The sequence below is a fragment of the Alosa pseudoharengus genome, unplaced genomic scaffold (genome assembly GCF_046254945.1).
Source record: "Alosa pseudoharengus isolate Yale_2024_CS ecotype anadromous, Long Island Sound unplaced genomic scaffold, YU_APseudo_1.1 YU_APseudo_1.1_scf_10, whole genome shotgun sequence".
Classification (NCBI taxonomy): domain Eukaryota; kingdom Metazoa; phylum Chordata; class Actinopteri; order Clupeiformes; family Clupeidae; genus Alosa; species Alosa pseudoharengus.
Genome location: NW_027468565.1, coordinates 35618630 through 35631733, shown reverse-complemented (window position 1 = coordinate 35631733; position 13104 = coordinate 35618630). Strand labels below are relative to the sequence as shown.

The window sequence follows — 13104 nt, the reverse complement described above, 5'->3', positions numbered from 1 at the left end:
CTTGATGATGAACATGACGGAATATGTAAGGATGTTCTGTTCCTGTTTCATATTCAGGGGCCGTCGAAGGTGTGGTAGTGGCGGTCACTGTAAATGGTGCAGACCGCTGGGCAGGAGAGTAGGTGCAGTTGAAGAAGCCATGGTGGCACACACTAGAGGGCCAGAGAGAGAGAGAGAGAGAGAGAGAGAGAGTGGGGTAAGCTCACATGGGGCCAGAGAGAGAGAGAGAGAGAGAGAGAGAGAGAGAGAGAGAGAGAGAGAGAGAGAGAGAGGGGTAAGATCACATGGGGCCAGAGAGAGAGAGAGAGAGAGAGAGAGAGAGAGAGAGGGGTAAGATCACATGGGGCCAGAGAGAGAGAGAGAGAGAGGGAGAGAGAGAGAGGGGTAAGATCACATGGGGCCAGAGAGAGAGAGAGAGAGAGAGAGAGAGAGAGAGAGAGAGGGGTAAGATCACATGGGGCCAGAGAGAGAGAGAGAGAGGGAGAGAGAGAGAGGGGTAAGATCACATGGGGCCAGAGACAGAGAGAGAGAGAGAGAGATATATATATAGAGAGAGAGAGAGAGAGAGAGAGAGAGAGGGGTAAGCTCACACGGAACAGAGAGAGAGAGAGAGAGAGAGAGAGAGAGAGAGAGAGAGAGAGAGAGAGAGAGGTAAGATCACATGTGGCCAGAGATAGATGGGTAGGGGCACATGGGCTAATAGTATGTACAGTACTAGTAACTAATAGCATGTAGCTTGTTTAAGACATTAAAAGAATCCTGAGTGGATTATTTTGCCTTTTCAGTATTGTTTACCTTCTAGCCAATCTAAAAGAGGCAGATTCACTCTTTGATAACTTCACAACTAGCATCTGTAAGCATGGGATGTCTATATGGAGTATCTACAGTATATCAGCAGCCTATGTGAAAGGTGTAAACATGTGAGGTGCCTGTATACTGTAAGTAGGGTTGCCAACTTTCTGATATGAAAATTAGGAACGGGGGGGGGGGGGGGTGTTTCGATAATACACTTCAGTAAGTACACCGGCATCCACTTCAGTTAGTGGGGGGGGGGGGGGTATTGAAATTATGTATGTATTATTGTACTAAATAGTGCATCATTTTACAAAATTGTGAGCTATTATTTACTAAAATGCGCACATAATATACTACATTCTATAGCCACTAGCCTACTCATTTTCTATTTGGTGCAAAACAAGAATCATTTTGATGCAAAAACACTTGATAAAGAAATAACTGTTTGTAGCCTATTATACTCAAACCAAATAACTCTGAAAACTGAACTGCTATGCTGTCATAGAAAAAAATATATTGAACATCACAAGCAGCTCCAGAAGCTCTGAATTTGGTGAAGCCTTATTTTATTTCTGGCTTTATTTCATACAAATCGTGTATTGTAACTTATAATACTGATCTGTCATGGATTTGCACGAGTTGATTCTCAATAATACGGAACAAAATGCATTCCGTATCAGTTCAACACGGAACACATCTTTTTCCTTGCAAATACGGGACGATTCCGTATTTTACGGGACGATTCCGTATTTTACGGAACGGTTGGCAACCCTAACTGTAAGTGTGTTAGTGATCTTTCATGATTGGCTACAGTGTCCAGGTGTGTGTGTAAATGTGTGATGCCTATGCACGGTGCATACATGTGAGAGGCTTGCGTCAGGTGTGTGAGCAAGGTGAAATGCAGGTGTGTTCAGGTACCATCTGTAGCAGGGTGTGTCCACAGTCTCTCCAGGTAAATACTCCAGTCCCAGCCAGGCACAGGGGCAGTTCTCTGGGTAGTAACACTCGCCATTATGCCCCACCAACCTGGATGAACACACAACAATATAACAACATACAACACATAACAACAGAGCACTCAATGTGTGTGTGTGTGTGTGCGTGTGTGTGCGTGTGTGTGTGTGTGTGTGTGTGTGTGTGTGTGTGTGTGTGTGTGTGTGTGTGTGTGTGTGTGTGTGTGTGTGTGTGTGTGTGTGTGTGTGTGTGTGTGTGTGTGTGTGTGTGTGTGTGTGTGTGTGTGTGTGTGTGTGTGTGTGTGAGTGTCTGTGTGTGTGTAAAGGGGGATGTTTGTAACAGTATCCACCATAGCAATAGAAAACACAGAACACAGCACTGAGCTGTGAGATTATATAACTCTGCATTACGCAAGTCTGCAACACAAGGCCAAATTATAACATCAAAAATAAAACGCAGACATTTATAATGGCCAATTTATAATGAAGTTAATGAGGAAAAAACCCTGTATGCTGGATAAAGGGCGCAGAGCAGAGTCCTCAGAGGAGGAGCTAATAAACGCTAATCATCAGAATATTACAGTCATCCCTCATCAAATTGGCAGGTGTCAGAGGCTCACTGGAGCTGCACTGTAATTAATACTCTCAGGGCCGGATGTACAGAGAAAGCGCTAATACTGAGTTTTTTTATGCACAGAAAGCGAACGCTGTGCTTTGCCATATTGCGGGGTATTTACTAAGCTGTCACTTCATTACATAAACAGCGCTCATCACCGTCCGTCCCCGCCCCATCTACAACGCTAATTGCGTGCACACAGCTGAACCACAAGCGAAATTGATTAGAGTTAACCAATTGCGACATTAAAAAGAATCAAACTTTAGCGATCATACATGATAAGATGTCAACGAGAAGCGACATACAGAGTAGGCCTAGTAGTTCTACTAATCTACTTAAAAAATACTTGAACTATTTACTGCACGTAGACTAGGGCTATGACTTAATACCTAGTCTAGCAGATTGGGAAGTGTATGACACCTGCTTTTAACAGGCGCAAGTTTTTCACCGCAAAACAGACATGCACTATTTTCATACATATAGCGGAATACCTAATCAATCGCTATTAGCACTTCTCACCTGTGTTTGCGCGATACTCCCACTTTTCCCTGACCCTCCTATGAATGCATATGCATGACACAGAGAAGCGCAAATAGCCATTCGCAGATCCCGCGACAGGCAGTCTGCACTTTTTCCTCAATGCGGTGTGTTTGTCCATACCTTGCAATGTTTTTACGTGCACGTTGCGAATCAAATACGCCTGTATTCTTTTGTGTGTGAGAGGGTTAGAGACAGGTGTGGGTGTGTGTGTATGCATGTATGGTGTGTATGTGCATGTGTGTGTGTGTGTGTGTGTGTGTGTGTGTGTGTGTGTGTGTGTGTGTGTGTGAGAGTGTGTACCAGCGGAGGTATACTACTGTGGACACAGTGTGGGTACAGTGCGGAGGACATAGAGTCCATACGGATTGTCCATGCAGCACCAAAGTGTTCAGAACAAATCAAATCTATCTATGCAATTTAGGCCTTTAACAAATTGACAGATGCACATTTATATGAGGGGCCCTTTAGGACATTATTCAGAATTACCTCTCACACACTATATTGAAACCTCTCACACACTATACTGAAACCTCTCACACACTATACTGAAACCTCTCACACACTATACTAAAACCTCTCACACGCACGAGTGAAACGCTCTCATATACACAACTGAAACGCTCTCATACACACATGTGAAACCTCTCATACACACATGTGAAACCTCTCATACACACATGTGAAACCTCTCATACACTATACTGAAACCTCTCACACACTATACTGAAACCTCTCACACACTATACTAAAACCTCTCACACACTATACTAAAACCTCTCACACGCTATATTGAAACCTCTCACACGCACGAGTGAAACGCTCTCATATACACAACTGAAACACTCTCATACACACATGTGAAACCTCTCATACACACATGTGAAACCTCTCACACACTATACTGAAACCTCTCACACACTAATATGAAAATTTTCATATTTTCATGATTTCATATATGTGTGTGAGAGGATTTCATATGTGTGTGTGTGAGCATTTCATATGTGTGTGTGAGAGCGTTTCATATGTGTGTGTGAGAGCAATCTCACTTGAACAGGAAGGTGTTGTCGTCAAACAGGAAGAGCGTCATTGCGCGCATCCAATAGGAAGTTGAGCACATTTCGTGGGAAAGGGTCTACTGTGTCGCTATCATTGAATGGCTGACCATGTCAAATCAAACTTCAAGCAACAACCTTACTGAAGCAGCTGCCTTATTAAGCACTATATTGTCTTCAGCAGACACTATAAGAAGTGTAACAAGACCTCTAACAACTCAACAAGCAGTTCATAGACTTCGGAGGCATTCTGAAAGTGGGTGGGACATTTCAGCGGGGGGTATGGGGCTCCTCCGCCAGAAACATTTTTTTGGACTATATGCAATTTCCTGAATTCTGGTACATTTTAACAGGTTATTTAGATACTTCTATATAACAAAATAAAGCTATTAACTCAATGACTAATTCGGAACCAGCTTTATTAACCTCATGATATAGTTAACCATGCAGTTGCAATATCTGTTAAATTAAGTTATTTGCTTTGAATGCAACCCCGGATTGGCTATCGGGAGCCTCGGGAACTTCCCGGTGGCCGATAACTTTTTGTGCCTGAATGTCGTGAGCTTAAATATATTGTTTTTGAAGTTCATTTGCTGCGCCCTCGCGGCACTTCAGCAGCCTAGCCTACATCTAGAACGGTCGCAGCCCCTTACTCGCAGTTTCCCCAAATATTAACAAAGTAGCACTCACAAAAACTTAAAGTTAAAAAAATCGTTATTCTTCCACCGTCCAGTCCAGCAGCTGTCAACATACAACGGAAAACAGGCTATCTGCTTTAACTTTTTTAATCTAGGCGGCATTCAACCCAGTCCACCCAAAGTCAGAGGCCTACCCTCTGTGATATGAATGAATGTTCTGCCTTCATATGCTCAAGCAGGCCTTTATGTACATGTCGCAAATGTAGAGTCCGACTTGCTGCAGCCACAATCATCTTGAAAGTAGCATAGCCTAGGCCTGAGAGGAGATAACATTCTGCAATTTACACGGATGTTTTCTCCTCTGTTGATCTCGCGACGTTGTTGGCGAATTTGTATATGCTTATGAAAACAAAATACCACGTTACTGAATTTTGTCCCGACTCCCGAGTAAAATATTTACCATTTTTTTTGTAATGCCTTACATTAGCCTACCACGTTACAAATTAGGCCCATTAGGCCTACATTATGCCTACATTATGCCACTTTTATAACGCGTTACTCCCAACACTGTATAGGCACAACAAAACACTAAGAGGGGAATTATGCATGCATAATTTAATAATAACTCAATAGGCTACTTGGCTACGCAATAAGGTTTCCATTACAGCACCGCGGACGTTCAATGAATGCATGAAAGCGGATGGTTTGTTTAAAAATCCCGACAGTCTTTCAACTACATGGAATGTAATAGTGATCATCAAATACCTCCCCAGATTTCATTGCCATCAGTCCCAACATTTAACAATATAATCAAACCGTCCAAAAGTAAATTAAATATCAAACTAAACCGAAAATGTCATGCTTTTGAAGGCCTACCAGTATGCCGCTCCAAGAAACGCATGTGTCAAAATAAAACTCGGATAAGAAATAAAGGGCTGTCTCGAATACAATCCTGCCCCTAAAGGCCTGTACTTTGTCTTATGACCCCGGTCATAATTTGAGGATGTACAGTATCTAAGTAGACAAACTGGCTTCAGATATCCAACAGAGTGAATACGAGATTGTGCAGTCTTAGTTGTGGTTAGTGACGTGATGCTGTTAATGGGGAGTTTTACATAGCCTAGCGTAAACCTATAGGTTATTATTTATTTGGCGTACCTATAAGGCTTTTTTCCTTATCAAAAGTGAGGGGGACGACTGATCTCTTCAACACTGCAGGGGATTTGCCTCTTTTACATTACATTACATTAGGCCTAGGCTACATTACATTACTCTTGTCGCTGTGTGTGTGACAGAAGCCGGAGCTCCGCGATTATCCGCACCCTGCTATGAAACACGGTGCTTTTCCGCATGGAGAAACGGAGGGACACGGAGAACAAGGTTAATATAAATATGTCCGTGTCCCTCCGTTTCTCCATGCGGAAAAGCACCGTGTTTCATAGCGGGGTGCGGATAATCGCGGAGCTCCGGCTAGTGCTTCCATGATCCGGGGGCGGGAAGGGAACAGGGAGGAAAGGGTTGCGTCCACCGTTGGAGTAGAAACTGCTTGTTGAGTTGTTAGAGGTCTTGTTACACTTCTTATAGTGTCTGCTGAAGACAATATAGTGCTTAATAAGGCAGCTGCTTCAGTAAGGTTGTTGCTTGAAGTTTGATTTGACATGGTCAGCCATTCAATGATAGCGACACAGTAGACCCTTTCCCACGAAATGTGCTCAACTTCCTATTGGATGCGCGCAATGACGCTCTTCCTGTTTGACGACAACACCTTCCTGTTCAAGTGAGATTGCTCTCACACACACATATGAAACGCTCTCACACACACATATGAAACGCTCACACACACACTTATGAGATTGCTCTCACACACACATATGAAACACTCTCACACACACATATGAAATGCTCACACACACACATATGAAATCCTCTCACACACACATATGAAATCATGGTTTTCACCATGTTCACCAAAGCATTTCAGTTGTGTATATGAGAGTGTTTCACTCGTGCGTGTGAGAGGTTTCAGTATAGTGTGCGAGAGGTTTCAGTATAGTGTGTGAGAGGTTTCACATGTGTGTATGAGAGGTTTCACATGTGTGTATGAGAGGTTTCACATGTGTGTATGAAAGCGTTTCAGTTGTGTGTATGAAAGCGTTTCAGTTGTGTATATGAGAGCGTTTCACTCGTGCACAGTGTTGGGAGGGTTACTTTCAAAACGTATTCCGTTACAGAATACAGAATACATGCCCAAAAATGTAATCTGTAACGTATTCCGTTACGTTACTCAATCTGAGTAACGTATTCTGAATACTTAGATTACTTCCGCATTGAATTGGATTTTATAAGTGTAGGAATGCGGCCATCAAATCCTGCTTAGGCCTACTAAACAGGCCTATTCTGGTGTGTTCTTCTGTTCCAAATGGCTGAAGTGTTAGGCCCACATAGGAGAATGTAAAGTCAACTAAGCTACCTGATACAACTTTAAAATAGCAAGGTGACCACTAAAACTACTGTACAGCAGGCGACTAGGCTAATTAAAACAAACTAAATAAATAGGCTACTTTAAGGGCGTAGCCAGAAAATATATTAGTGCCTGTGAGATTTTTCGGTGGCATCAACCCAGTACAAGTGAGGGGCGCATATGACAGGTGGAACGCAAATGACCTGTAAATGTAAACACTATCTAGGCTACTGTATATCAGTGCTCTCAAAATGAACGTGATTGCGTAATGACAATCAAAAACCGCACGTTAAAATATGCTAGCCTACTCGCAAGAATAATTCTTCAGAGGCTCCACCATATAATTCATTTTAAAACGTAGGCTAGATCTAATTAGAAAAAAAAATAATCCATAAAGCTATTTTAAGTTAGAATAAAAAACTTAGAATGCAGTGCCTATTTTAGAGATTGGTTTAATTGTAGGCCTAGGTCTAAATCAACACGTGAACTATAGGCTCTGTTTATTGATTAGCAAACTGTGTAACCGATTGGCCGAAGTAGCCTGAGCTATTAATACTTGGGAAAATATCCTTTGAACAGACATCAGGAACCGCGATCAGTGAGGAACAGGAGTTACCTCCACTTGCTTTACTCCTAATTTGCTGTGCAAACAGTCATTTCAGGGTCGCCGATGACGCGTCCATAATGCGCGCTGGCTGCGTTTTGAGGCTAGTGCAAGACGGCGGGGCTTGGATTTAAACATGGAAATCATAGATTGCTTTTAGGAGCTTCTGAGTTGCCTTTATTTATTTAGAGAGTGAATAAACTTATGAAACAGAGAAGTATCGTCATGTAATCCATTGGTTTCAACAATGTAACTGTATTCTAAATACCAACTATTTAACTTGTAACTGTATCGGAATACAGGTACTCATAATTTGTATTCTGAATACGTAACGCCGGTACATGTATTCCGTTACTCCCCAACACTGCTCGTGCATGTGAGAGGTTTCAATATAGCGTGTGAGAGGTTTCAGTATAGTGTGTGAGAGGTTTCAGTATAGTGTGTGAGAGGTTTCAGTATAGTGTATGAGAGGTTTCACATGTGTGTATGAGAGGTTTCACATGTGTGTATGAGAGATTTCACATGTGTGTATGAAAGCGTTTCAGTTGTGTATATGAGAGCGTTTCACTCGTGCGTGTGAGAGGTTTCAGTATAGTGTGTGAGAGGTTTCAGTATAGTGTGTGAGAGGTTTCAGTATGGTGTGTGAGAGGTTTCAGTATAGTGTGTGAGAGGTTTCAATATAGTGTGTGAGAGGTAATTCTGAACTAGATGTACCGCGTAGCGGTACAAAATATGACCGCCGCTCAGTCCTGCACATCCATTCCGCGAAAATAAATCATATTAATGAATTTGTCTCCATCTTCTACTCCATCCCCCACTCTTGAAACTTTTGTGTATGCTTGTTTGGAATGTGTGTTTGCACACATTCCGCACACAAAGTAGCCTACTGGCGCTGCAAAGGTGAATAGATTTGTTTCTGGGCCAAAAAATCTGTAACATTGTTATAAAACCTTTAAAATCTCTAAACAATCACAAGTAGGGCAGTTCATCATAGTCCATCCATTGCAACTGGACTGATGAAAGGTACACCTGTAGGCTACATTGTATTTGGGAAAAGCAGAAGGTAGCAGCATAATGTATTTATTTATTTATTATTAAACTAAAACAATCCCTGTCAGTTCCATGCAGTTTTCAACAGCTATCAAGAAGAGAGGTCATGTCATGCATTTTTGTGAATGTTTCTTCTTCTACATATGCATAGGTTTAGTCATCTAGTTCAAATTATATTCAGCTTTATTGTCAATGCACAAATTAAATACCAGTAGTCTAAAACAAAATGCCGTTTTACCCAGTGGTGCAAATAACTGACATGTCCAAAAGGGCCTTCATGAAATGCGTTGCGAGACTGTTCATACACATTTTAACGGGCAAAGTTGAAGAGCTACTCTCCGTTATTGTTTGTGCAAATAATATGCTGATTCATGTTCCCTTGCATTTTGCAACCATGAGGTCCATGGTTAAGCTCAATCTTTTGACGCAATCTTTTGATTTTCACCCAGCCTAGTCCATGGTAGGCGCCCGATAGAAATATTGTTTAATTTTGCGATTGAGATATCCACGCACTGGCGCCCCCCCTGCGACGTGTTCGCCCCCCGGTTTTAGAGCTATTCTAAATGCAAAAATGCATAGACATTGCATGACAAACCCGTGACTGTTAACAAACTATAAGCTATATAAGGTAGGCCCTATGCTAGGCCTATTACACAACACAAATTGTCACCAGGCTATGCTGGCGACCCAAATAAAATCTCCGTTGGAACCAATGGCTTACACCTTACAGTATCAAGCTGCCACCTCTTGGCGAAAAGTTAATAGTTTTGCATATCAGTAGTAATACATTTCACGTAGCTGTGAATCACGGAAAGGGCGAATGAAGTGGACACTTCTAAATGGAACCCAACCCACTGTACAGTAACTCAAGGTCTGTGGCTAAAGCAGCCATAATGAAAGCGTTATCATTGTTTGGATACTTCACACACACGTGTTTTTTAATCGCATAGACTACAACTACCAAGCTGGAATCAAATCACATCGACTCCCCTCTCACACCCTAAACACGCACTTCGAACAAACAAAAAGCGCCTCAGTCTCACGGAATAGCCATAGGCAAAACTGTATCTGACCGGTGTAACGTTGGTACTAAATCATCCATCGCAAAGAATGATTTTTGTAGCACGTGCAACAAATATGTGTAGGTACAGCCCTGCCCTGAATACATCTCAACGTGCGCTCTAAAACATCTGGTTTAAATGGAGATGTAGATCATCACGGGATCATAGACAGGTTATCTTTCAGGTAGCCTAGGCCTATATATTTTCCATTAAAAAACCATCACGTAGCGAACGTGTTGTGGCTAACTCACTTAGCTCCTGTTAGTAGCCTAGGTTATGGTCATAAGCAAATGAGATGACAGTCGAAAGATACAATTAGTGCTGTTATCGATTTGCTTGGTAGCCTATAAACGCATTTATGGTTTTCTACAAATACATCAATAATCAAATTGGCCTCCATCACTCAACCATGCTAACGGTAACATTATTTTACCTACGTTCTGCTATTGATAGGATTAACGTAGCCTACCTGCAGTAAAAAACAAGCATGTCCGATAAACATTCTCAGATTTATTTCGGCTTCAAGAGGAAATGGGAATTACATTTCATGCAGAAATCATCCTACCCTTAGACGTTCTCTGCGGTAAACTACTGTAGCCTACAGTCTTGTCCTTGTAGGAAGCATAGTGTCTTTCTAACCCACTTTAGATTAACTTCCAACAAAATTACGTCTCACTGCAACGATGCGCCATCTAGTGGACAAACGACTACTTATCGCCAATACTGGAAATGCAGCCATGATGATGATGATGAATATTTATTTTGGCTTTCTTTTAATCCTACTGAATTTGTAATTATGTATCAGCCGTTCTAATACCGATAGTATGTGGGTGCCTGTGTGTGTGTGTGCATGTGTATATGTGTGCACCACCATCTACAGGCCAATGAGTGTAGAGTCACTAAATGTACACATAACTTAATTTTTTAGACCCCCCCATGGATGAAATTCTACGAAACTTGGCATACCCCCAGAGAATGTCAGGTTAATCATAAAAAAAAAACATAAAATTTGGTGCAGTTCTGAACGTCTTTACTGAAGAGAGGGGCGATTAAAGCAGAATGATATTGCATTTTCATTTTTTACCGGGGGGGTGCAAATCACAAATGAGTGATTATGGGCTAAGTTGATGTGGGCCCTTGAGACCAACATACCATAAAAATTTCTTCATCCTCGGTGCCACGGTTCAGGTAGTTATTTAGGAAAAACTGCATTTTTTGGGTTTCGGGGGGCCCAGCGCGGAGGGGGAGTGGCCCCCGGGGACCAAACGAAATTTTTCCGTAAAAGTCTAGTGGGGCTACATACCCACCAAATTTCATGTGCCCCGGTGTTTCGGTGCCCCGGGTATCGTTGACCAAAATTTCAGGAAGTAGATGACGGGAAAAAAAAAAAAAAAAAAAAAAAAAAAAAAAAAAAAAAAAACTTTGACAATCCCTATATGACCGCTTCGCTAGCTTCGCTAGCGGCGGTCATAATAATGTCCTAAAGGGCCCCTCATACATTTAGCTCCCTGGTAGATAAACCTAACCGGAGACTCACTGATAGAGTTTTCTTTATTTCACACTTCACCGAATTATAGCTGATTAGAGCTTACCATCTAGGTAGTGATTGCTGTTTAGACAGAGTGTGTGTACTGTATGTGTATGTGTATGTGTATGTGTGTGTGTGTGTGTGTGTGTGTGTGTGTGTGTGTGTGTGTGTGCGTGTGTGTTACCCTGCAGGGCACCCACAGCCGGGCACACAGGGGGTAGTGGGCGGACAGGTGAGGTTGAGCATCAGGTTCCTGCAGGTGAGCTCACAGGCCACGCCCACATGGGATGCACCTGGGCCCAGGTCTCTGCAGCTGTGGTATACCTTCCCGTTCGGACAATCACCCATCTCAGGCTCTGAGGGAGGGATGGAGAGAGAGAGAGAGAGAGAGAGAGAGACAGGGGGGGTGAGAAGAGACAGATGAAGATAAGACAGAGAGAGGGGTGATGAGGGAAGAGAGACATACAGAGTTAGATAACCGAAGGAGAAAGATAGATATAAGTTCACAACAGTGACAGGCGTCCCAATCCAACACCATCCAAACACCACACAGAGCAAGAGAGTACAAAGGTAGGCCAGCAGCAGGAGTAAAACAACAGACAACAGACAGTCACAAAACAACAGACAACAGACAGTCACAAAACAACAGAGGACACTTCAGAAGACATGATCTCCCGACACCAGCCATTAATAACGTAACACTCACATCACCACTGATAATGTCACACTCCAGCATATGGCCGGTGACGCTTGATAGACATGTCTTACAGGTAATAGTGACAGGTGATGCCTCTGCCTTAACTACAGCCAAGACCAATAACACCCCTTCAGTAAGTCTACTGTACATGGGTGGCCTATATACATATGTGAGTGTGTGTGTGTGTGTGTGTGTGTATGTGTGTATGTGTGTGTGTGTGTGTGTGTGTGTGTGTGTGTGCGTGCGTGTGTGTGTGTGTGCGCACATGCTCACACACATATGCATGTTCATGTGTACGCAAAAAAGAACAAAGTCACACAGTGTATAGGTTACTTTAAACCCCAGACTGATTAAGATCTAGCTGCTCTGGTTCACTAAGTTAAACACACACAGGTCTTTTAGAGCCATTTGAAGCTAATCTCAAAAACCATGGTGTAGAGGGGGCGCGTTTAATGACATTCTTTATGTGGGAGAGAGTTGAAGGGAGAATGAGGTGAAAGCTATAGGTCGCCTAAAAGGGTCAAAGGTCACCTTACCTCTTTCCTCTGGGACACACTCCATGCGGCCATTTCTGCACAGGCTGAAAAACAAGGTGTTGGACATGCTGATCAATGAATCTACACAACATCAATAAAGAGCACATATAATACAGCATGTCAAACATACAAATACTCACAAATACGCACGCACACACACACACACACACACACACACACACACACACACACACACACACACACACACGCAAACACACCCACTCACCAAGGTCCTGAGGCGCTGAAAGAGACTTCACCAGGCTGATAGATGGACCCCATGAAGTAACAGTGACACTGAGACCTGTGCAGAGTAATGGTAAGATGGACAGAGAGAGAGAGATAAAGAGAAGAAAATTATGATAATGAAAAATGATAAGACGACAGACTTGGACACAGTGCTCTCAGACCGACGTCCGGATAAAGAGAGAGAGAGAGAGAGAGAGAGAGAGACAGAGAGAGAGTAAAAAGGAACTGAGTGACAGAGTGATGATGAAATTGATGAAGGTGTCTGAGTGTTAGACATGGCATTGGTGGATGCTGTCACAGGAGAGAGAGCGAGAGAGAGAGAGAGAA

The 13104-nt window shown here is 42.7% G+C and overlaps 1 protein-coding gene across 1 annotated transcript in view; it reads right to left on the bottom strand.

Annotated features, from left to right (window-relative positions):
• Positions 1-13104, bottom strand: part of otogl (otogelin-like) — a 74362-nt gene that overhangs the window by 42360 nt on the left and 18898 nt on the right. The window contains exons 20-23 of the mRNA XM_076299148.1: positions 12758-12832; positions 12532-12575; positions 11483-11654; positions 1714-1821 (exon numbers count right to left, since the gene is read on the bottom strand). Of these exons, the coding sequence (XP_076155263.1) occupies positions 1714-1821; positions 11483-11654; positions 12532-12575; positions 12758-12832 (399 nt within the window). The remainder of the gene's footprint in view (positions 1-1713; positions 1822-11482; positions 11655-12531; positions 12576-12757; positions 12833-13104) is intronic.